Source organism: Myodes glareolus, chromosome 27 (genome assembly GCF_982192425.1).
Source record: "Myodes glareolus chromosome 27, mMyoGla1.1, whole genome shotgun sequence".
NCBI classification, from domain to species: domain Eukaryota; kingdom Metazoa; phylum Chordata; class Mammalia; order Rodentia; family Cricetidae; genus Myodes; species Myodes glareolus.
The window spans coordinates 30,453,974-30,479,838 of record NC_142052.1 but is presented as its reverse complement, the minus strand read 5'-3'; the positions used below and the strand labels follow the sequence as shown (position 1 = coordinate 30,479,838).

At 36.9% G+C, this 25,865-nt stretch overlaps 1 protein-coding gene and 1 pseudogene across 1 annotated transcript in view; one reads left to right on the top strand and one right to left on the bottom strand.

Annotated features, from left to right (window-relative positions):
• LOC148117655 (uncharacterized) overlaps positions 1-25,312 on the bottom strand; it is a 51,799-nt gene extending 26,487 nt beyond the window's left edge. The window contains exon 1 of the mRNA XM_087902253.1: positions 25,140-25,312. Coding sequence (XP_087758379.1) covers positions 25,140-25,184 — 45 coding nt within the window. The 5' untranslated portion in view covers positions 25,185-25,312. The remainder of the gene's footprint in view (positions 1-25,139) is intronic.
• On the top strand, positions 10,346-10,893 carry LOC148117656 (chromobox protein homolog 3 pseudogene; annotated as a pseudogene).
• Positions 25,313-25,865: the final 553 nt, after the last annotated feature.

The following is a 25,865-nucleotide window of genomic DNA, read 5'->3' as shown; positions in this document are numbered from 1 at the left end:
GTACCCAGAAAAAATCTCCATCTCTACTGGGCCTTCCACAAGACTAATTAATTGATTAGTACTCCAGTGACTGTGGAGAGGTTTGAATGATATAGGTTCAGAGCATAATTCTAGTTTACATTTGATTATTTTCTTTACATTTGATTATTTGATTATGTTTAGCACCTTTAATAGCCACTTGTTTTTGTCACTGAAGTCAGTTTATGATCTAAGACCAAGCTAAGGTGGAGAGATTACTGAGTATCTTACAAAGGTATGACTGTCCAGAAGAAGGTAGACTGGTCTTCTCAAAAGTATCACAGGTGCAGCTGTGGAGAAACTAGATGGTAGTGGAAAGCCAACACACATCTGCCTCCTACTCAAGGACTCTGAATCCTATTCTACAGTCTATACTGAGCAACAAATTTTTATTTATTTATGATAATATGCTATGCCCTGGAATTTAAGACACATGAGTGCCCCTATTGGTATGAGAAACATTGATGACAGACAGGTAATCATTTTCTTTTTAACAGGACATTTGAAAGATTATGATAAACGCAAAAAGCAATGATCAATTATCACAGTCTAATGACCTTCTTGGAAGTATTCCCTGGAACTCAGTATGAATTGCCATAGCAACATAACTAACTATTCCAGGGACAGTACCCAAAGAAAATGACTTAGCATTCCAGTTGATTCTCTGGGTTTGGAACTGTGGGAGTTGAGGAGTATGAGCATATGAGCCTAAATCTTTGATTTATGTACTTGGATTTCCACAAGGTCATCAGAGCATAAGAATATTTGGCTAAAGTACAGGTACGAGTGTGAGCACTGAGAGGGGCAGGATGGATCAGAGACTGCAGAAGGAACCCGAGTCTCTTCCCATAACACATGAAGGTGGACCTAGAAACTCACATCATGGTAATGCCAGGAAATAGAGTTGGAGCTGGGGCTGATCTAAAATTGATAGATAAGAATTCCTGAGGTATTTTTAATGTTTTGATGTGTGAAATCAAGGAGGGACCAAATAAAACACTTCTGTTCTTGGCTATACCTGCCTTGCACTTTTGAACAACAGCAAAGAAGAAGATAGGAGCAGAAACCAATGATACAATATAGATAAAGAATGAAGAAATCAATAAAACCAAAATATAATTCTTTTATGAAAACCATAATCAGACTGTAAATCTTCAGAAGAAAATGACTCATGTTCTTAGAATCAGAAAATAAATGGAAAACAACATTCCCAAATTTGCAGAAAACGGAAAATAGTACTGTAACATCTTGTAAAAGATGAAAAGATGAAAGCCTACAGTAATGTTCAACAATGTATTTGAGCCTAATGGATACTATTAAGTAAAATATGTCAGGCATGAAGAGACAAATGAGTTCACTTGTATTTAAAAGTTCCCTTAGCAGTTGGGGACATAATTATGGTGACCCGAAACTTGGGAAAGGTCATCAGGAAGGTAGATAGAAGGTGGTTACAAAGGATATTTTTTAAAGAGCAAGATGGCTGGGAATTAATATATCATGAAAGCATCACTCTTCACAATAGCTTTAAATAACATAAAATATCTTGGAGTAACTTTAACAAAGTAAGTAGAAAATCTGTATGACAAGAAGTTTAAGTCTTTGGGGGCTGGAGAGACGGCTCAGTGGTTAAGAGCATTGCCTGTTCCTCCAAAGTTCCTGAGTTCAATTCCTGGCAACCACATGGTGGCTCACAACCATCTGTAATGATGTCTGGTGCCCACTTCTGACCTGCAGACATACAGACAGAATATTGTATATATAACAAATAAATAAATATTTTTTTTTAAAAAAAAGAAGTTTAAGTCTTTGATGAAAGAAGTTGTAGAGGACACCAGGAAATGTCCCATTCTCTTTGGTAGGTAGAATTAACATAGTAAAAATAGCAATCTTACCAAGAGCAATCTCCAAAGTCAGTGCCATTCCCATACAAATCCCAGAAAAATTCTTCACAGAACTTGAAAATATGATACTCATTTTCATATAGAAAAGCAAAAAGAAAATACAGGATGCTCAAAACAATCCTGTCCAACAAATAACTTCTGGAGTCATCACAATCCCTGACTTCAAACTACTACAGAGCTACCATACTGAAAACAGCCTGGTATTGGCAGAAAAACAGACAAGAGGACCAATGGATCTTATTGGAAAATGAGTCCAAATGTATCAAAGACCTCAACAACAACAACAAAAAAAAAACCCCACTCTGAACCTCATAAAATACAAAGTAGGAAGTAAACTTGGCATAGGAGACCATTTGCTAAATATTCCAGTAGGACAGACACTGAGAGATACAATTAATAAATGGTACCTCCAGAAACTGAAAAGTTTCTGTAAAGCAAAGATCACTGTCATCAAGACAGAAAGGCAGCCTATAGAATGGGAAAAGATCTTCACCAACCCCACATCAGATGGAGGATTGATCTCCAAGACTTATAAAGAACTCAAGAAATTGGTTATTAAAAAATCCAATAACAAATGGGGTACAGACCTAAACAGGGAATTCTCAAAAAAATGAATCTAAAATAACTGAGGGACACTTTTAGTCATTAGAAAAATGCAAATCAAAACAACTCTGAGATTCCATCTTAGCTCTGTAAATATAGGCAATATCAAAACCACTGATGACAATTTAAGCTGGAGAGGTTGTGGGATAAAGGGAACACTCCTACATTTCTTATGGGAGTGCAAATTGGTACAGCTGCTTTGGATATCAATATGGTGTTTTCTCAGAAAATTAGGAAGCAGTCTGGGTGGTAGTGGTGCATGCTTTTAATCCTAGCACTTGGTAGGCAGAGACAGGTGGATCTCTGGAATTTTGACACCGGCTTTGTATACAAGAGATAGTTTCAGGACATGCTCCAAAGCTACAGAGCACCTCTGTCTTGAAAAATCAAAAGAAAAAGGAAAAAAATAAGAAACAATCTACCTCAAGACCTAGAAATACCATTTTTTATAAATAACCAAAGGATGCTCGATCATACCCCAAAGACAAGTGCTCAAATATATCTCTAGCAGCATTATTTGTCACAGCCAGAACCTGAAAACAACCCCTCGACTGAAGAATGGATAAAGAAATTGTTGTATATTTGCACAGTGAAGTAGTACACAAGGGAAAAAAATAATGACCTCTTGAAGTTTCTGGGCAATTGGCTGGATCTATAAAACATATAAAATGAGTTAACTCTGACCAAGAAAGGCAAACATGTACTCATTCCTAAATGGCTTTTAGATATAAAGCAATGGACAACAAGCCTACAATACACAATCCCAGAGAACATAGACAACAAAGAGGACCCTAATAGAGATATCATGGATCTATGTGGCATGTAGAAAAAGACAAGATCTCTGAATAAATTGGTAGCACGTAGTTCATGAGAGAAGGTAGAAGACGAGGGGAGAGCACTGATTTAGTGAAAGAAACATACCCTAACCCTGAAAGCAGAACAAAAGGAACAAAACCTGACATAAAACCAGAGCCAAAGAATACACTTTGGCCCTGGAACCAGAATCAAATTGGCGTCTGACCAACTGGACATAAAACTAAACAATCGCTTCCAGGAAAATCAACCAATAGTTGAACATAAAACCAACTAATTCCCAATTATGAAATCTAACCAATCTGAGGTTATCTAAGCTCAAGGGGATTGAAATCTGACTAATACCCTCCCTGAAAATCTTCTCCCTGGAAAACTCCATTCCTAAGAAGCCCTAGAAAATCCCCTGTTTGTGTTCTTTTGGGAACTGTCTTTTTTCCACATTTGCTGAGCCACCCAATTTCCTGGATTTCTCTATCTGTAATAATTTATGAAAAAATTTTGGGTCACGATCATTTGGTGACACAGATCAGAGTTTATTCTTGGAAGCTCCAACAGGGTAGCATAGCCAAACAAAGTAATAACTTCTTTTCATAAACAGCAGATTGGCCCATTTCTGTATGGTTTCTCCTTAGTAGAGTGAAGCAGAAGTAATAACAACTTTTGCAGTAGTTGAGATTAAAAGGATATTTCTGCTGTAAATCTCCCTTAGAAGCAGACAAGAAATCAGCTCTAATGGCTCTCTCTCAGAGAAGAGCATGGTTGCCTTATGTTGTGGGTGACCATCTCATACCAGACCCCAGATTCAGATATAGCCTTACATCCCATCAAGTAAAGAGTAAGGATACCTTTTTTTTCTCATGACTGTAGGTAACTAGGTTATACCTTCAGAACTGTAGGTATAACCTGACTTCCTGAGAAGCTTGGATACCTTTACCTCCATAGCGATAACACTTGTATGTATATCTGAACTTCCCAAAAAGTTAGGATACTCCCCCCAGAGTTGTAACACTTTGAAGTTTAGCCTGACTTTCTGACAAGTCAGGAGCCCTTTACCTCTGGAGCTGTAATACTTGCAGTGCACATACATCAGCATTCTCACATGCACACAATCACACTCATGATTTTCTTTACGTCCCCATAAGATAACAGCCCTCAACCAATAGGAAGAAGTCTGAAATATTCCACCCACATTCCCCACCAAAAATGGACTATGGATATTTTTCTTTGTTTAAAAAAAGAGAGGGAAATGGTGCGGGAGAATTGTCTGTATACTGTCAATCATATATTTTAATAATGGTGATTGACCAGGCAGGAAGTAGAGGCAGGGCAATGAGAATAGGAGAAGGCTAGGGAGGAGGAAGCTCCCTCCATCACTCCTGCCCAGATCACTGAAGCAGCAAGATGTGAGCTGCCTTGCTGAAAAAGGTCCTGAGCCTGTGGCTAAAATAGATCAGAAAAATGGATTAATCAAGATGTGAGCGTTAGCTAATAAGTAGCCTGACCTAATGGGCCAATCAGCATTATAACTTATAGAGATCTCCTGTGTGATTGATTTCATTTGGGGCCTTTTGACTGTGGGGAACTGGGCAGGACAGAAACCCTAACAAGCAGGGCCCCTAATGTTACAGATGGACACACTCAAACTCACCCAGAAAAAAAAAGTACAAATTCTGAGTAGACTTTTGTTCTGATTATTTGTCCATCCACTTGACCCTAGCTAGAATTATTTGGGAAGAGAAACCTAACTGAGAAAACACCTGCATCAGATGGACTATGGACAATTCCAAATGGCATTTTCTTGACTATTAGACCCAACAAAGATTTAAATCACCATCAATGAAAACAAGATATTCCGTGAGAAACCCAGATTTAAATGATTCTTATTTACAAATCCTGCCATACAGAAAGTAATAAAAGGAAAACTCCAACCCAAGGAAGTGAATTATACCAATAGATAACCTCATACCAACAAACCCCAAAGAAGGGAAACCCAAGAACTACCACCAAAAATAACAGGAATTAGTAATCACTACTCATTAATGTCTTCTAATATCAATGAACTCAATTCACCTAAAAAACACACAGTCTAAGAGAACAAAAACAAAAGCAGAATACATCCTTCTGCTATATACAAGAAACACACCTCAACCTCAAATACAGGCATTGCCTCAGAGTAAAGGGTTAGGGAAAGATTTTCAATAAAATGAACCTGAGAAACAAGCAGTTGTAGCTAACAAAATTGACTGCAAACTAAAATCAATCAGAATAGATGGGGAAGTACACTTCATACTCATCACAGGAAAAATCCATCAAGATGAAGTCTCAATCCTGAACATCTATGCCACTAATATAAAAGCACCCACATATGTAAAAGAAGCATTGCTAAAGGTTAAATCATACATAAAACTCCACACATTAATAGTAGGAGACTTAAACATCCCACTCTTTCCAATGGACAAGTCAAACAGACTGAAACTTAACAGAGAATTAAGACAACTACAGATGTTATGACTCAAATGGACTTAACACACATCTACAGAATATTCCACCCAAAAGTAAAAGGTTCTTTTCAGCACCTCAGGGACCTTTCCCAAAATTGACTCCATATGTGGTAACAAAGCAAATTTCAACAGACACAAAGAAACTGGAATCACCCCAAGTCTTATCAAATTACCATGTTTTAAAGTTAGACTTCAATAACACCAATCACAGAAAGTTTACAAAATCTTGGAAAGTGAACAGTGCTCAGTTATATCACAGTGGGTCAAAGAAGAAAGAAAGAAAGAAAGAAAGAAGGAAAGAAAGAAAGAAAGAAAGAAAGGAGAGGGAGGGAAGGAGGGAGGAAAGAAAGAAGGAATTAAACACTTTCTATAATTCAACAATAATGAAGCACAACATACTCAAACCTATGGGACACTATGAAAGCAGTGCTGTGAAGATAATTCATAGCACTAAGTGCCTACATAAATAAAGTGGAGAAATCTCACACTAGTAACTTAAGAGAACACCTTAAGCTCCAGATCAAAAGAAGAAGTCTCGCTCGAGATGAGTAGATGAAAAGAAATAATCGAATTTAGGGCTGAAATCAATAACATATAAACAAGGAAAACAATACAAAGACTCAATGTAACGAAGAATGGTTCTTTGAAAAACTAAAGAAGATAGACAAATCCTTAACCAAAGTTAACCAAAGTTAACCAAAAAGCAGAGAGAGAACATCTAAATTAACAAAATCCTAAATGAAAAGGTAGACTGTTTGCCGAGGTTTCTGTCCTTCCTGGTTCCTGCAGTCTTTAAGTCCCAAAGAAATCACAAAATGATATACATTAATTATAAACTGATTGGCCCAGTATCTAAGGTTTCTTATTAACTCTTATAACATGTGTTAGCCCACAATTCTTGTCTGTGTTAGTCATGTGACTTGGTAGAATTTTCAGCAAGGCAGTCACATCTTGCTTGCTCTGGGTCTGGCTTCCTCTCTGTCTTGGGTAATGACTGCCAACTTCTTCCAGAATTCTCGTTGCCCTGGCTGTACTTCCTGCCTGGCTACTGGCCATTCAGCATTCATTTAAAATAGAGGTTACAGGGTACAGACCATTGTCCCACACCAGTAGATATAACCTAAGACTCTGAGGAAATCCAGAGAATCTTTATGTTATACCTCAAAACGTGTATTCCACAAAATTGGAAAATGTAATGTAAATAAACAATTGTCTGGATAGATACCACATACAAAAATTAAATCAGGACCAGGAAAACAATTTAGATAGACCTATAACCTGCAAGGTATTAGAGCAGACATCAAAAGCTTCCCCCCTCAAAAAAAACTCCAGGGTTGAATGGTTTCAGTGAAGAATTCTAGCAGAACTGCAAAAAAGAGTTAACACCTATATTCTTCAATTGTTTTTTACAGAAAATACAATGAAAAAGAAGATTTCCAAACTCTTTTTATGAAGTTACAGTTACCCTGATAATAAAACCACAAAGGGACTCAATCAAGAAAGAAAATTACAGACCAATCTCCCTCATGATCACTGGTGTAAAAGTACTCAGTAAAATACTTGCAAACCAAATCTAAGAACATATCCAAAAATTTATTCACCATGGTGAAGTCAGCTTCATCCCAGAGATGCAGGATGGTTTAACATATGAAACTCTGTCAATATAATCCACCATATAAATAAATCAAAAAATATCTATGATTATCTCATTAGATTCTGAAAAAGCAGTTGACAAAATCCAACACCCCTTCATGATAAAGGTCTTGGAGTGATGAGGGATACAAGCAGGGTATCTTAACATAATAAAAGAAAGAAACAAAAGGCAATAGTACACATCAAATTAAATGGAGAGAATCCCTAAAATGAGGAACAAAACAAGGCTGTCCTCTCTCAACATACCTATTAAACATAGTTCTTGAAGTTCTAGTTAGAGTAAAATGACAACAAAAGAAGACCAAGGGAATCCAAATTAGTAAGGAAGAAGTCAAACTTTTGCTATTTGCAGATGACATGATATTATACATAAGTGACCCACAAAACTCTATCAGGGAACTCCTGCAGCTCATAAATACCTTCAGTAATGTGTCAGGATATAAGATCAACTAAAAAAGTCAGTAATCCTACTATACACAAATGATAAAGAAGATTAGAAAGAAATCAGAGGAGCATCACCATTCAAAATAGGCACAAATAATATAAAATATCTTCGGGTAACACTAACTAAAGAAGGAAAAGACGTTTGTCTTTAATGAAAGAAATTGAAGAAAATACCAGAAAATGGAACATTGCTCTTAGATAGGTAGGATCAATGTAATAACAAAGGCAACCCTATCAAAAACAATCTATAGATGTAACACAATCATCTTCAAAATCCCAACATGATTCATCACAGACCTTGAAAGCACACTACTCAAATTCATAGGGGAAAACAAGACACCAAGGAAAGCCCAAAATGCTGTACAGTAGTAGAACTTCTGGAAGTATTACCACCTCAGCTTATAGAACTATAGTGATGAAAGCCAATTGGTATTGGCATAAAAACAGACATGTTAACTAATGGAATCGAAACAAAGACTCAGATATGAATCTACATACCTATAAAAACCTGATTTTTGACAAAGAAGTTTAAATTATATAATGGAAAAAAGAAAGCATCTTCGACAAATGGTGCAGGCATAACTAGATATCAACATGTAGAAGAATGCAAATGATCCATATCTATTCCCAGACTCAACTATTTGCACAAATTCAAATGCAAATAGATTAAACACTTCAATGTAAACCTGGGCACACTTAAATAGGTAGAGAAAAATGTAGGAAATAGCTTTCAATGCATGGGCACAAAAGACCACTTCCTAAATATAGCACCAGTAGCCAAACACTGAGAGCAAAAATAAGTAAATGGGAATTTCTGAAACTGAGGAACTTTTGTAAAGCAAAGGTCACAGTCAATAAGATAAAAAGGCATCCCACTGAAAGGGTAAAGATCTTCCCAACACCAGATCAGACAAAGGACTGATCTCGAAAATATATAAACTACTCAAGAAATCAGACATCAAATTCCAAATATTCCAAATAAAAGTGAGATACAGATCTAAATAGAGAACTTTTAACAGAAGCATCTCAAATGTCTGAAAGATACTTAAGGAAATGTTCAGCATTCTTAGCAATCACAGAAATACTAATCAAAATGACTCTGAGATAGCATCTTTCACCAGTTAGAATGGCTAAGATTAAAACCACCAATGATAACTTATGGTGGAGAGGATGTGGAATAAAGGGAACACTCCTCAAATGCTGGTGAGAATGTAAACTTGTACAACCCCTTTGGAAATCATTATGGTGGTTTCTCAGAAAATTGGAAATGAACCCAGCAGTACTACTCTTAGGCATATACCCAAATGATGCTCAGTCATAATATAAGGACATCTGTTCAACTATGTTCATAGAAACATTATTTGCAATAGGCAGAGCTTGGAAATAACCTAGATGATTCTCAATGAAAGAATGGATAAAGAAAATATGGTACATTTACACAATCGTACACTCAAAAAAAAAAAACCATAAAAACAAAAACAGAAAACAGGGTGGGAGGTAATAGCACATGCCTTTAATCCCAGCACTCAGAAAGTAGAGGCAGGTGGATCCCTGTATGATCAAGTCTAAACTGGTCTACAAGTGCTGGTTCCAGGATAGATTTGAAAGCTACAGAGAAACCCTGTCTCGAAAAACCAAACCAAACCAAACAAAAACAAAACAAAACAAAAGCCACACACAATCGAGTACTATTTAGTGGTAAAAAAAAGACATCTTGGAAATTACATGCAAATAGATGGAATAGGAAAATACATTCCAAATGAGGTAACCTGGACCTAGAAAGATGAACATAGTATATGTACTCACTAATAAGTAGATATTAGCTCTAAAGCAAAGGATAAGGAGCCTATTGTCCACAATCACAGAGAAGTTGAATAACAAGGAGAACCCAAAGAGAAACCTATGTAGATCCCCCAGGGAATGGAAATATCATTTTGAGAAATTTGGGAGTATGAGGGTGGGGGAAAGGAGTAGGGCAGAAGGAGAGAAGGAGATGACAATGTGAGAGGTGTGGAGAAGTGAAGGGAACAGGAAAGGTGAGATGAGAAAAGGAGAGAGATGGAGAGCAAGGAAAGAGTTATCTTGATTGAGGGAGCCATTATGGGAATAGCAAGAAACTTGACATGAGAGAAATTCCCAGAAAGCCAGAAAGATGACCCCCCCAAGACCCTAGGACTGTCTTCAAGAGACAGTGCCTAAACTGATTTTTTATATATTCAGATTGATGACTATCTTAAATAGAAGCTTCCTCCAGCAACTGATGGAAGCAGAGACAGCAGACCACTAGACTGGGTGAAGAGTGGGAAAGGTAGGGATGTGACTGAGCTGAGGCACACCGCTGGAAGATTCTGCAGGATCTGCAGCCCAAAGCATCTGATTGGTGAACTCTTCAACTCTTCGATTTTTTTTTAAATGGCCTTCAATAAAACTACATTGCAAAAAAATAAGAAACAAACAGAACTGAAAGAGTAGAAAAGTGGAAGAGGCAGAGCCAGAAGAATTTGTGGTAGAAAAATACTGGACCTGTGTGTAGTGAATGGGAAGGTGGAGTTTTTCCTCACGTAGAGAGGGTTCACAGATGCTGATAAGCCTTGAGAACCAGAAGAAAATATAGATTGTCCAGAATTAATTGAAGCATTTCTTACTTCACCAAAAGCTGATCAAGAAAAGGATGGTGCAAAAATGAAATCTTTATCTGACAGTGAATCTGATGATACAAATTGAAGTAAAAAAAGAGATGCCACTGACAAACCAAGGGGTTTTGCCAGAGGTCTTGATCCTGAGTGAATAATTGGTGCCACAGGCAGCAGTGGAGAAATGTTTCTTATGAAATGGAAGGATTCAGATGAGGTGGACTTGGTGTGGAAAAGGAGGCAAATATAAAGTGTCCTCAGATTGTCATTGCCTTTTATGAAGAAAGGCTGACTTGGCATTCTTGTCCAGAAAATGAGGCACAATAATTGTTTGCATATATATATATATATATATGCAAAATTATATATATATATATATATATATAATCTGCATCTTAAATTTTGAATTACTAGTGTGGAAAAAATAGTGTTCTAATGAAAATCGAGTTTGATATACTGGTTTTGAAAGTACTGACAGTAGTTGAGATATTTTTGGGTTTTGTTCTGCATCAAAAGGCACTGATTCCTTTGAGCAAATAAAAGTTTTCTGTAGTTGCTTCTTTAAACAGTAGAATATTTGATACCATGTTGTACTTTCTCAACTTTGAAGAACAGCTTTTCTTAAATGCCGGGGAGACTTTACAGTCATTACTCAATCAGTACTTATTTTTAACTGGGACACAGAAGGACCATTCTGGGTTTTTTGTTTGTAAGCTTGTGTGTGCATAAGACCCTTTTGAAACTGTTTTTCATTTTGTCTTGTTTTTAATACTCAAAAACTGTAGATGAAAGCACATGTTGAGATTCCTCCCTTGTGAACATTTTCCTGAAACCAAAACATTTCATATCAAGTAAACAGTTGTGTAATTTACTGGATAGTTTTAAATCAACCACATCAGAATTTATCTATTATCACATAAAGTAGTTTGTTTACAAAATTTTGTCTTTACAAACTACCCCTTCAGAAAATGGAATTAGACAAAGCAGCAGTATGACTTAATAATAACAAGACTTAATGCTGGGTGTGGTGGCATATGTCTTCAATCCCAGCCCTTTGGAGGCAGATGGTTCTCTGATTTAGACTAGATCAGCTGAGTCTATTGATTTTCTGGTTAGCCAGAGATATACAGAGAATCCCTGTCTCGAAAAACTAAGCAAAAAGACAACTGGGCATATAAGCTTCCTCTGGTGAACCATTCCTTTGTAGAAAGTTGAAATCTACTAAAAGGTTATGATGTGTGGAATATCTGTTTGCTGTGGAAATAGAATCATGGTTAGAGATGATGTTGGCAATTTCAGACCTGCTGGCATAAATGAACAAAATTTGGTAATATAAACTAATGACTTGCATGCTTTGTCTTTACCCTGTCTCATTCATTATTGATAGGATCAATCTTTTCAGTATTTGGGTTCTGGTTAAATGAGCCAGAAAAGTAACTATGTAGTATCAGAATGTCATCCAACTGTGTAACATGAGGGCCAGCTTGTTGGGGTTTCTGTCCCGCCCAGTACCCCAACAAGCCAGCAAGTCCCACGGAAAATCACACGGAGTCTACATCAGGCTATAAACTGATTGGCTCATTAGGTCAGGCTTCTTGTTAACTCTTATAACTTATATTAACCCATTATTCTCATCTATATATAGCCATAATGGCTCCATACCTTTTTCGGCTGGGCAGGTTACATGCTGTCTCTTCGGTGGTCTGCACAGCAATGGCTGAGGAACCTTTCTCCTCCCTAGCCTTATCCTATTCTCATTACTCTGCCTCTACTTCCTGTCTGGTTGGACCGCCTATACTTCCTGCCTGGCCAATCAGCGTTTTATTAAAATACATGATTGACAGAATACAGATAATTCTCCTGCACCACAACTGTATATTTATTTTATTGTAAATAGTGGTGAAGAGTGGTCAATAAATAGTTTTATATTCCTTTAAAAAAAGAGTGGGAAAAGTCAGAATATGGGCAACAAGGTCAAGACTATGATGGGGATACCCACTGAAACAGTTAACCTGACATAATTGGAGACCACCAACTTCAGACTGATGGGGAAGGAACAAGCATAGGATCAAACTCGACTGTCTGAATGTGGATGACAGTTATATAACTGGAATAAACTGCAGGGTCACTGACTGTGGGACTAGGATTAGTTCCTACTGCTTGTAGTGGATTTTAGGAACCCATTCTCTTTGGATGGATACATTGCTCTGCCTGGATATAGTAGGGAGGGCCTTGGTCCTTCTTCAAACAATATGGTAGACCTTATTGACTCCCCCCATGGGAATCTTTACCTTCTTTGAGGAGTGGGTGAGATGTGTGGAGCAGAGGTAAGGGAACTGGATGAGAGGAGGGAGTAGGAACTGGGATTGGATTGTAAAATGTGAAAAACAAATTTAAAGTAAAGTAAAGAAATGCACAAAAGAAAAAATACTTAATATGCTTCAAAAAAGACAAAAATCTATGGCAAAGCCAGATTCAGATGAAAATACATATGGTCCAAATAGTTAAAAAGTTTTTAAAAAAATACATGCAGGCTTGGGAGAAAAGAGAAAAAGGAAAAGAAAGTCCTTTAAACCAAATAGATTAGTCAGGTGTGGTGGCACATGCCTTTAATCCCAGTAGTTGGGAGTCAGAGGCAGGAGGATCTCTGTGAGTTCAGTGACAGTCTGGGCGACAGAGTTTGCTCCAGGACAACCAAAGGTACATGGAGAAACTGTCTCAAAAAACAAAAAATGAAGAAAATAAATGTAAAAAATAGAGTAAAAAAAAACAGCAAAATAAAGGCAGAAGTCTGGGTTATGTATATTATTGTGTTTTCTATGAATTTGTGAACTGTGCATGAGCTAACTACAGAAAGACATTTTATTATATGGGTTCCTAAGCTAAACCAACACATATATTTAAAGGTATCTTGATTTCAAAATTTGAGTCTAATGATATATAACTTGGAAAATATGTTCTGCTTTTGTTTCCACAGATGATGAAAAACTATAGATTAATTTCAGGCTAATGGGATTTGATGAAACAAGATCCCTGGAAAAGTCTCTATGAACCTTAAAAATACTTTGCCCCAAAAAAACAGAAAGCAATTTGAAGAAAATAATGCTCAAATCTCTAAAATGATTATTTATAAATGTTTATTTCCATTTAAATTGGTTTGATTATAAAGGATTAATGGTCAGAGCCAATGACTCTCTACTAGAGAAAAAAGGTGGATATAATATTGAGATAAATACATTAGTATGACTTTGATCTATTGAAAAAATTCAAGGTCGATTGTATTACACCATATGTGTGTGTGTGTGTCTCTGTGTGTGTGTGTATGTATGTATACACTCTATAGTCAATATATTATATTCTATATCTGTTATATTCTATATTCTATGTATATGTTTCTACTCTTTTTTAAAGTAATCATCTTTATTTTATTTAATATTTTTGGTGGTGTTAGGAATTGAACTTACTTGTTGACACAGTAGTCACTTCTAGATTTTTCTTTCCTCAAAGCTGTCTTTATAAATAATAGTTGTTATTTTCTGTTTCATGGTCTGGGGTGTAAGGTTGAAGTCCTATGTATTACTAGACTGTTGTCAAGGCTCTGATGGCTGCCATGTACTGAGCGCTGGGTAGAGTCCTGAGATCTTGGGTATCTCACTTACTTTCTTAGGTAAATTAGACATTAGCATCTAGAATTTTAAATTTTTAGGTCCAAAACTTCAGAAACTTAAAAGCAAATAAATACACTGTTTTTTTGAGATTTTAAAGATCATTTTCTTTTCTCATTGACATAATTTTTGAAGCTATTTGCCTTTCCTGAGCATTTACTTATAGTAAACTTAAAGTTCAAGAACATTTATTCTTGCTTCATTATTTGTACTAATTTTACATGTGGTTACATTAACAACCAGGTATGAGAGTAAGCTCAGTGGAGTCTCTCTAAACTACAATATCCTTGGTAGGAGCCACAACTCAGGGCAACCAAAAAGCAGGCTGTTAACAGGATCTGATAGTATCTGACTTTCACTGTGGCAAAGGTTTGTTCTGTTAGGATTGCAGAATAGTCTGTTCATTTCTGTAGAAGTCTGTTAACTTACTGTTTTGTTTTGGATCTAACATTTGTTATACCATTTGAGAAAAATTTCATGTTTTATTCACAAGACATAAATTCCTTTGAATATATCTTAAATACATTTTAAAAACATGTTCCTTGTTTTATTAGATGAATGCATATGTGCTGATTATTTCAGTATTTATAGAATTAGAATCTTACTAAAATTTGCTTAATGTCCTCATTTAGTGGATTTGCTCATTTAGTGCTAGCATCCTAAACAGCAAAATACAATCTAGGCCATGTTTTTTAGATGTCACCACAACTGACAGAAACCCCACTCAATAATTTTGTAAGCTGTGTAATTCAGTATCGAAAAGTTTGACCTTATAATAAAAATTTTTTTATGTATAGTCTTTTAAGTAGCCCTATCCTTTTTAAAATAAACTGAGTAAAATTACCTTGAACAGATCTGTCATTTGAAACCAAATAAAATAAAAAAATATTCATTTAAAAAATAAAAAATATCAAGTCCAAATGGATCAAAGACCACAACATAAAGCCAGTGACACTGAACCCTATAGAAGAGAAAACAGGAAGTATGCTTGAATGCATTGACACAGGGAACCACTTCCAAAATAGAACCCCAACAGTACAGAAACTGAGGAAAACAATTAATAAATGGAACCTTTTAAAACTGAAAAGCTTCTGTAAAGCAAAGGACATGGTCAACAACACAAAAAGACTGCATACAGAATGGAAAAAGATCTTCACTAACAGCACATCAGACAGAGGTCTGATCTCTAAAATATACAAAGAACTCAAGAAATTGGACACCAAAAGACCACATAATCCAATAAAAAAGTTATTAACGAATCAATCCCACACCAGTTATGTTTTAAGGGGTTATTTATTTGGCGGGGGGGTAAAACTTACATACACCATAAACCGTCAGGAAGGGAGCCTAGTCGCTGGAGCAGGAGCCGGGAGCAGCAGCTGAGACCGAGCACCGGAACCAAGAGCCGGAACCAAGAGGGCCTTATCCGGAACTGCTTCTCTTTTTAAGAGAGAAATATACCACGCCCCAGTGGGCTGGTATTTCAGCAGCTATTGGCTGACGGAGCGGAAGTCGCTCCCCGCTGCACTGTGGGCTCCTGCTTCAGTGATTATTGGTTGAGGCAGCGGAAGTTACTCCCACAACACCTCCCCCTTTTGTTTAAGTAAGAGAGTTCTAAGCCTACTACGAAATTATATACAGTAAGTACAAACCTACACAATTATATACAATAAATACAAATATCCTATTCTAACTAGCTTAAGTCTTGTATAAGAAATAACTTGGCCACGTCATAAAAGGAAAGTAACTATGTTTATATAATCTTCAATCCCATCAAAGATCTGAGAAGGGAAATAATGTTACCTAAGTAATTATGAAGTGCAATCAAACTTCCAGAACATGTAACAAATCACAGAAACAACTGGCTACCTGGGCAATCACCCAAAATCACGTTTGCAGCGTTGAAGCAACCAACTTTGGCTAAGGCCTAACGTAACTGACATACCATTTTCAAAGGCAAGGAACTTTTCAAAACTATCTTATCCTGTCTTGGCAGGATATGACAGTCCTGTTTTATCCATTTACGGATACTCTGCAACTCTGTCAGTAGTTGAGGTATGGCCCAAAGGCCAGTTCTACCAAGAAGAAAGGCTCCAGGTGGAGTGTCTTTGGTGCTCAACATTCTCTCAGGAATAGATCAGTGTTGCCAGGAAGGATTGTGTCTCCCTACCACAGAACTCTGAGTTAGATTAAAGGCCATTTTCTACAGCTCTTTGAAGAGGTTGAAGATTATCTATCTATACTGAATATAATCTCTATGTATCTAAAGAACCTGATTAGTCTAATTATAAATGACAAACTTAGATGACTATTGATCTATATTATTCTCAATATCTATCTAACTTAAAGACTGAAATAGTAAACAACTGTGCAATAAATGGGGACAATATGACCTCCAAATATAAACAATGTGCAAGTATACATTGCAATATGGTAAATATATATATCAATACATAAACAATATATAAGTATCTTAATCAGAGGTAGAAGTGTACAATGCAATATGGTAAAATATACATATATCAATACAATATATATATGTCAATACATAAAAATGTTTTAAACAGAGGTAGAAGCATGTATGCATAAAATAGTCAACATAATTTAACTTTGTATCAATATATAAGAATCAATACCAATATATTTGTCAAAAACAATAACTCACAAGTACAAAGCTATTATCCCATAATCCAATTATCCCTCTTTTTTTTTTTTGATTCCTGCGCTTATAAAATTCCTCCCCCAACCCTCAACCCTATACTAATTATAACCAACCCCTAAATGATGTCCCTAAACCCAAGGACAAACTTTACTGGGAGAGGGGACGTCGTTCTCTAGAATTACTTCCAGCTGTCATGGGGGCGACGTTCTTTCTGGGGGATCCTGTGAAAGTAAAATGATGGTTAAATTTCAAGATCAATGTCTTTTAAAATTGCAAATAGTCTCTGAGTATTTTGTGGAGGTCTGGCCAGAATGTTGTACAAGATGTGCATCATTTCAGCTAACCACGTTGGCATCGTCTTGTGCAGCTGGTACTCAAAACAGGTCTTGTAGTAGCGCTATCAGTATCATGATGTCATATCAACCAGGTGGAGTTGTTGTTATGGGGCCCCATCTTCTTCCTGGAAACTTCAAATGTCACTGCAGGAAAAACTTATTGTTCATTGTGGAAAAATTAAACATTAATCATATATATTAATCATATATTAATATCATATATTATATGATTATAATAATATATAATCGTATATTAATCATATAGACATATACAGACATACATATATTCAATGAAAGACATGATAGATATATTCACTGAAAGGTATGATAGATATGAAGAAAAGTAAAAATGTTTTTTAAACTCATATTTCTTTCTGTCCCATATCATGGCTCTTGACATGAGACAGAAACTCCAGAAATTCTGGGTTTTTCTTTTAACAACAGGCTTGGAATTAGAGAGGGACTGAGCCAGAGTCCAACTCTAAAACCAGCTCTATAAATTTAGAAATATGATTTAGTATATTTTACTTACAGAACCTATTCAGTTTTCTTGATAGTCCTTATTGTGCCATTATTTTCCATCTGTCAGTATTCAGATATCCAGGGTCCCTTGAACTTTTCAAAAATCAGTGTTTTCCTGTGGAGATAAGAACAGAACCCTGCCCCCATTCTATATGTTTTTCTTACCAACTATGAATATCATCATTGTGGATGAGCTGTCATTTCTCCTTTCCAAGAGGTTTCTCCTCTTCAAATCGAACCTTTATTAATTTTGATGGTATCCACAATTTTTCTTCTCCTGTGGAAACAAGAGCAAAACCCCTTCCCCAACGTAGCACATCTCCTGGCCTCCATTGAGAGGTCAGCACGTCTTTGAAATAAACAGGTTGGTTTAGTTCAGAAGTTTTTTCATTATCCAATGCCTCTCTGCTGCTGTTGTTCCTTTCTCATTAGCATTAAGAAAATTCAAGGTTAATAAAGCATTATGAAATCTATTTATGGGGGTATCTTTAACTCAAATATAGCAGTTACTTTATTCAATAGAAGTTTAACAACAATGTAAATATTATTTAGCTAAGATATTTTGTTGACTTTGTGACAAAAATAATATATTTTCTTAAGTACAGACATGATAGCATCCATAAGAAAAGCTTCAGTCTTTATTGAAAGGTAAGATACATGAATAAAAAACCTTAAAATTAAGAAATGAAGTAATCTAAAAAGACTACTACCCTACTGTGAGAAAAGCCACAGTGAACTAAAAAACAATACAAATAATTTTTAAGCAAACACTTGATCTATTTACTGAAACAATAGTGAAGAAAACACATTTTCCAATATTACACAAGTATTTCTAATTTTCTTGTGGTTGTTATGGCATTTGCTCCCCCCATTTTTATTAGATTTTTATTGATTCTTTTTAAAAATATTTATTTATTTATTTTGTATACAATATTCTGCCTGTGTGTATGTCTGCAGGCCAGAAGAGGGCACCAGACCTAATTGCAGATGGTTGTAAGCCACCATGTGGTTACCAGGAATTTAATTCAGAACCTTTGGAAGAGCAGGCAATGCTCTCAACCACTGAGCCATCTTTCCAGCCCCTAAACAAGTATTTCTAGGGACGGAGTAGCTCAGTAGTAGAAGAACTGCTAGCAGAAGCCCTGCTGGGTTTCACTCCCAATGCAAAAATTACCTAGAATAATGGAAAATAAAAGATATCCCAAAATCATTGTTGTAAAAGCAAATAAAATTTTCAAAAGGAAAGTCAAGTAATAATGATGACTTAGTACTATTTTCTGTAGACGTGGGCCATGAAGGACCAAAAACAAGCAGAAATCACATAGATCTAAGGAAAATCAAGAGCATCCTTCAACTCTGAATCTAAACCAATGCAGTATGAAAAAAAGTGCAACACTGTCACATTTTACATATAGAAATCATGAGCTGGACAGTGATTGTGTGAGGATAAGAGCATCAAGACAGGGTCATTCTTGGGTGCATATGGAAGTCAAGGCCATCCACCCCTACTAAAGACTAGGGAGCAAAATAAGTAATTCTGACAAAAAATTTTTAGACCACACGTTATTCTATTTTCTCATAGCACAACAAGCATTGATATTTAGTGGTCATACTAAAACGATCTCAGTCAGATGTGGAAGATCATACTATAATCCCAGGGTTATGGAATCAGAGGCAGGCAAATCTCTGAGTTTGAAGCCAGCCTGTTCCTCTCAACAATGCCAGGCCCTCCAACATTACATATCACCACTATTTCAAAGAACCTAAAACAAAGGATAAGCATGCTGGTTCATGCCCTCATTACCAGCACTTGGCATTAGGATCTGTCTGTGAGTTCAAGGCCAGGTTGAACTACATGCAATTTCCATGACAGACTGGACTACAAAGAATGTGTCCAAAAATCAAATCTAAGTCTATTTTCATTACATCAAAACATTAAAAATCTTTATAATTTATGTCTGAGTCTTTAAAATATCATAGTCTTCAACTGCTACAATATTTTATGGTATTGATAAAGGCTCAAAATGATTCAAAATGATTCTGCTGAGTCATAGTCTGCAAATATTTATTTTATTTATCTAGTCAACCAGAACAGACTAGTTCTAGGAGGTCAGAGCTTTTCAGAACATGCTGCTAGCTCATACAAATAAAATATAACAAATGGAAGAAAAAATCCAGTCCTGTGTAAATATATTCACCATACATATACTGAGTGTTCTTTAAAGGCTAACACTGGTTTGGAAAGTTTCTTTGTGGAAGTATATGTGTGTGTGTTTGTGTGTGTGTTTGTGTGTAGGTATGTGTATTTGTGATGAGTGTGTATATGTTGTGTGTCCTTATGTTTGTTTATATTTGTGTACATGTGTGAGTATGTGTATATGCTATATGATTACGCTTGTGTGTTTCTCTTTGAGTAGTGTTTGTGATTTAGTGTGTGGTGAATGTTTATGGGTATTCTGTATATGTGTTAGTAATGTGCATCTGAGAGAGAAGTGTATGTATGAGATTTGTGTGTGTATTTGATGTGTGAATCCTGGAATATGCTATACCTCATATGTATAGGCCAATGTATAAGTTTTAAGAACTGATTCTCTCTACCATTGGAACAAATTTATTGTACATGTATGTCAGTGTGCATTGATGGGATGAATCATCTCAAGAGCTCACAAACACATGTAGTCAAAGTATTAAAAACAATTACTGGCACATCAAGTCACTGCAAATATACTTGTATGATTGCTTTCCAAACATACAAAAGCTAACTCAGGTTTATTACCAAAATATTTTAGGTCAACATTATAAATGGCAAGATTTTAGTATTGAAATTAAACCCAGGGGATGGAGAGATGGCTCAGAGGTAGGGAGCACTGCCGGTCCTTCCAGAGGGCCCAGGTTCAATTCCTAGCACTCACATGGCAGCTCACAACTGTCTGTAAATCCAGTTCCAGGAAATATGACACCTTCGCACAGACACACATACAGAAACACCAATACACATAAAATAAGAATAAATAAATCATTTTTAAAAAAGAAAATAAATCCAAAGAAACAGTGGCTAGAATCAGCAAAATTTAGTATATTCACTGGTGTATATGTTTGCTAACATCAGTATGATACTTCTTTAGTACAAAACATTAACTAGAGGCCTTTGCCCCAGGACAAAGATGCAGTTTAAAATGCATAAGAGCTATAATACAATCTATTAGCATAAGCAGGTGATGGGGAAATCCTCACATTTTAAAAAGAATACAGAATGCATATACTAATATGAGAAATTTTTACATGATGCCTAGTAAAGAGGTCCTGCTTCTGTGAAACTCTCTGGAGCTACAAATTACAAATACCTACATTAAATCTTTTTCTTTTAGTTTTCCATTTGGTAGGCTCTGACTGCTATCTGTTATTATTCAAAGTAATGTTGATATCATTCAGTAAGCTGTAGTAACCTATTCTTGCAATCCTAACAAGGAGCCATGTTTGGTTACCATTATTCCACACTTGTTGAACTTTAAAAAAAATATAACCCATATCAATACCCCGAACATGTGCATGGCACAGTTGATGTCATCCAATGTCCTCAGTCTCTGCAGCACCTGTCACATACCTCTCATTGGCTGAAACACATTTCTTACTAACCCTAAAAGAAGGAGTAAACATGGCTCTTAGATTCTGAAGCTAACATAAGAATTCAGAAAAGTACATGGCATATAACCACAGCTCTCAGAAGCTGGCAGGAAAACTACCATGAATAGTGGCCTGCTGAGCTAGAAAACAAAATAAAAACAAAAAAGTCCATTCAGGGTAGTAAGAGCAGTCCTAGGAATTTCAAGTCACAGTCCCTGAAGGACTCTTATACCTTAGAATAGCATGAACTGAGCAATACTTTAAATGCTTCACTCTGATTCCTGTTTGGGAAATAAATTTTACAGACTTATACAGCTATTATGAAAATCAAAATGGCAGTTCATCAGAAAATTGAGAATAGATCTACCTCGAGATACTGCTATACCACTCTTGGGCATATGCACAAAGGATGCTTCATCATTTAGTTCATTTTTTTTAATCTTTGGCATTTTAAGAGGCCTACCACTAGATTTCTAAATAAATCACATGGAGGTTTATTCTTACCTATGAATGCCAAGCCTTAGCTTGGATTCTTTTTACATGGCTTTTGTCAATTTAAATTGTACCATCTATCCTTTGCCTCTGGGCTTTTATCTTTCTTTATTCTATATACCTTTATTTACTTATTAATCTGCATAACTGGGTGACTAGACCCTGATGTCTGTTTCTCCTTGTCTTGTTCCTGGATACTTCTCTCTTTCTCTTTCTACTTATTCTTGCTGAACAACAGCCACACCTATCCCAATTTTACATATCGATAGGCTACTCAAATATTTATTAGACCAATCAAGTATTTTCAACAGGCAAAGTCACACAGCTACACAGAGTTAAACAAATGCAAAATAAAGGAATTCAAGAAATCCTCTCATACAAATATTCCACAGCATACACAAACATAACACATCTAATATTCCACAACAATTCCACATTGTGTCTAAACTAAAATGAAAGGTTTGGACTTTTTCACTAAACTACATACAACAATCCATTTATCAAGATACTTAATCATATTTAAAATATTCATTACTTTTGTATTTAGCAAGTTTAGAGAAAATACTCTATTACCTACCCTATTTTAGTAATTCAAAACTTTTTCACCTAATTTACTTTCCATCATAAGTAAAGAAAACTATAAATCTAATTGTTCAGTCTTCTGCTCCATCACAGATCCCAGAAGGATGTAATATTACCTGACATCAGAGAATTCTGACTGCCTGGAGAGTCACTTGAATTTCCTTGGCAACCGTGGGCCATCAATCTTTAACCTACAGGCCTAGAATATCTGACAGACCTTTCAGTGAAGCAGGAAATTTGAAGGACTGTCCCAGCTTGTACTGGCAAATTTTATCAGTTACTTTCCTCTGTGTCTTTCAGAAAGTCTTGCAGACTCTCTGGTGTAGCAGGAACCTTGAAGACCATCCCACCATGCTTTGACAAATGAAAGCCTACCTGGTGTAGGAGGGTCTCCTGTCTGTGTTACTTTCATTGGTTAAAGAGACTGCCTTGGCCTAGTTGATAGGGCAAACTCAGGTAGGTGGGGAAGACAGAACAGAATTCTGAAAGGAAGAAAGCAGAGTCAGAGAGTGCCACCTGCCATGAAGCTGCTAGGTCAGACATGCTGAATCTTTCCCGGTAAGCCATGAGCTCATGGTGACATACAGCTTATTAGAAATCAAGATGTGAGAGTTACCCAATAAGAGGCTAGAACTAATGGGCCAGGTAGTGATTTAATAAATACAGATTTCTGTGTGGTTTTTTTGGGTATAAGCTAGCCGGGCCAGGGATGCAGCCTACACTCCACTACATCACCTACCTGCTCCTTATTCTGACACATTCATCTTTGGTGATAACAATTTTTTCCTAGACACCTGCCTCTCACCACCCCCAAGGAACAGATGCTTGACATCTCTGGGATGAAAGTACTTGGGATGCCTCTCCAGCCACACCTTTTGCTGAATGTGGACACCTAGCTCTCCCCATTCCCATGATGCCCTGTGCCCACAGGAAGTAGCCAGATTTGAGTCTACATCCCCCAAACCCCAGCTGGCCAGGTCCAGAGTGCTAACTCTCTGGGTCAGGGGGCTAGAATAGATGCAAGGGCTGGGGCTTAAGCTCCCAACTTAACATTCTAGACACTTTGGATATAGGGGTGACAGAAAATTGGAGTGGTAAATATGAAAAACATTTAGGTTCTCTTTGGAAAAAAGGATGTAGACTCAAATCTGGCTACTTCCTGTGGAGTGCGCAGAACTACTTCCACAGAATATTTAAGTGAACTCCCAAAAGTGGAAAATGTGGTCTCTTTCCCTTTCTCGCAGTGGTCACGTTCGTGACCACTTGGGACCAACTGAGAGTGCAGAACTTCTATTAAACCTGGACTTATTTTTTAATTTGGCTTGTTTTGATTTGAGTTGATTGGAATTTTGCATCGGCAGAGAGCTCACATTAGGAAAATACTCCTAACAACTTTGATGGTCTCTATATCTTTATTCCCCAATTTAACACATATCCCGCTTTTTTATACTGAGCTCAACATATCTTTAAAGCAAAGAGGTTGATTTAACTCGGCAGGGTTTTTTATTATCTAATGTCTCCCCACAGCTGTTTCTTTTCCATTAGCATTAAAAAATTTAAAGTTACTAATCCATTCTGTAACCTATATTTGGGTGTCTTAATTACCCAATTCTGTTAACTGAGCATATTTTTAAGATGCCTGATGAAACAATAATCTAATTAATCCTAAAGACACAGGTCACATTCATAAAGTAGCTACTGTTACTGTGTAACTATGGTTACTTTGTAACTGTTGTTAAAGAAAGACAGACCAGGAATTATAAAACAATCCAGGCATATTAGGGCTTGGAGGAAGCAAGGAGCATGCAAGTATGATGTAGTTGTCAACTGTAAAACTATTTTTTAAACTTGAGACAGACTTTATGGTCATGTACTCCAGAGACTAGGGATTTGTTGCCCTGGACAGCAGCAGACTAAGGCCACCTGAGTTAACATAAGAGAACTTGTCTCAGAAATAATTTTTCTAACAGGATGGAAATGCAGCCGTTCTAGAAATAATATGCCTTTCCATTGAGAAATGACTTCACACACGTAGGGTGCCAACGTTTAATGCCTCTTTGAAAGGTTTAATAGAGGTTGTTCTTTGGTATGGTGATGTGCCTGGTGTCTGGTTTTAAATAAGTGGTGGCTTCTTTGTAATGGTTTGGAGCCAAGTATCTGGACAATCCAATTGAATAATGTGTACCCTAGCATTCTAATCTCTAACAGCTCTGATTAAAACACATTTATCTTTTGTGTGTTTTAGAGGCAGTCCTCCCTCAGCTAAATTCTACTTTGAGAGACTGAACTATGTCCAAGGCATTGGCAAATCCTTTGTATCAGCAATTCTACTCTTCTACGTTGCAGCTTAGAAGTGCAGTGCTACCCAACAGGTGAGATGCCTTGATGTCGTCCACATAGTTAAATTTAACATAAGGTTAAATGCAAAGTGCTCAATATCGAGAAGATACTGGAGAAACTAGGCTTCTCCGACTTTTGCATACTGAAGTTGACAAGAAAGATGTTTGTAGACACAGCACCCTGCTCCCAATTCTCTAAGCGGATTAAGCCAAAAGCACAAAGTTGTTCAGAGTTCTGTCCCTAGGTCTAAGAATTAACAGGACCGCATGGGACATCACAAGGCAGCGAATCTTGCGGCACGTTCCCACAGGGATCCCGGAAGAACACAACATCCTGTCTCCCGCACCTCACCCTCTGCTCCTCCCCATCTGGAGACAGCATTCCTCCGCTCACCATGCTGTCATTTCTCAGCTCGCCAAAGCTCTCAGTTCATCATCTCCCAGCAGCAGCAACTTCACCGCAACACAGGAAACCACCGGTGCCAGCTCCTCGGCAAAATTGAGACAGAATGCGGATGCCCGGAAAAGGCCGGCACGAGTTCTGACTGGCAGGTTACCTGGAGGTCCTGATTGGCTAGTGCGTCCTGAGTGACAAGAACACCTCCCACAGGGCTGAAGTGTACTTAAAGAGACAGCACAGAGGTTTCTGGTCATTCCATCCTGAGTCAAAGATCTTTTCTTGACTGGCAGAGATTGCTTTTCAATAGCACTTGCCCTGGCTATAAAAGCAGATGCCTTCAAAATCTTGCACTCCTGAGGAACTTACCCTTTTTCCTCCAGGACACAACGTGGCTAGCTGGCTTGTACTGTGTACTGTGCTGTGCTAGGTGAGTGCAGGGATTCCCTGTCCCACAGGGGGAAGCATGCCCAGAATATTAACAGCTAAAGAGAATTTTAAGGTCACAAAAGGAGATGATTATTCATGCTTCTTACTGAGGTCGGATGAACTGAAGATACTTTTACAAGGTTTTCACAGATATTTCACACAACAGAAAAAAGAAAAGCAGGAACCAGATCTGAAACAAATTATAGATCTTTCTCCCATCAAAAGGCTGGATGATGGCTCCTTTGCTTTACC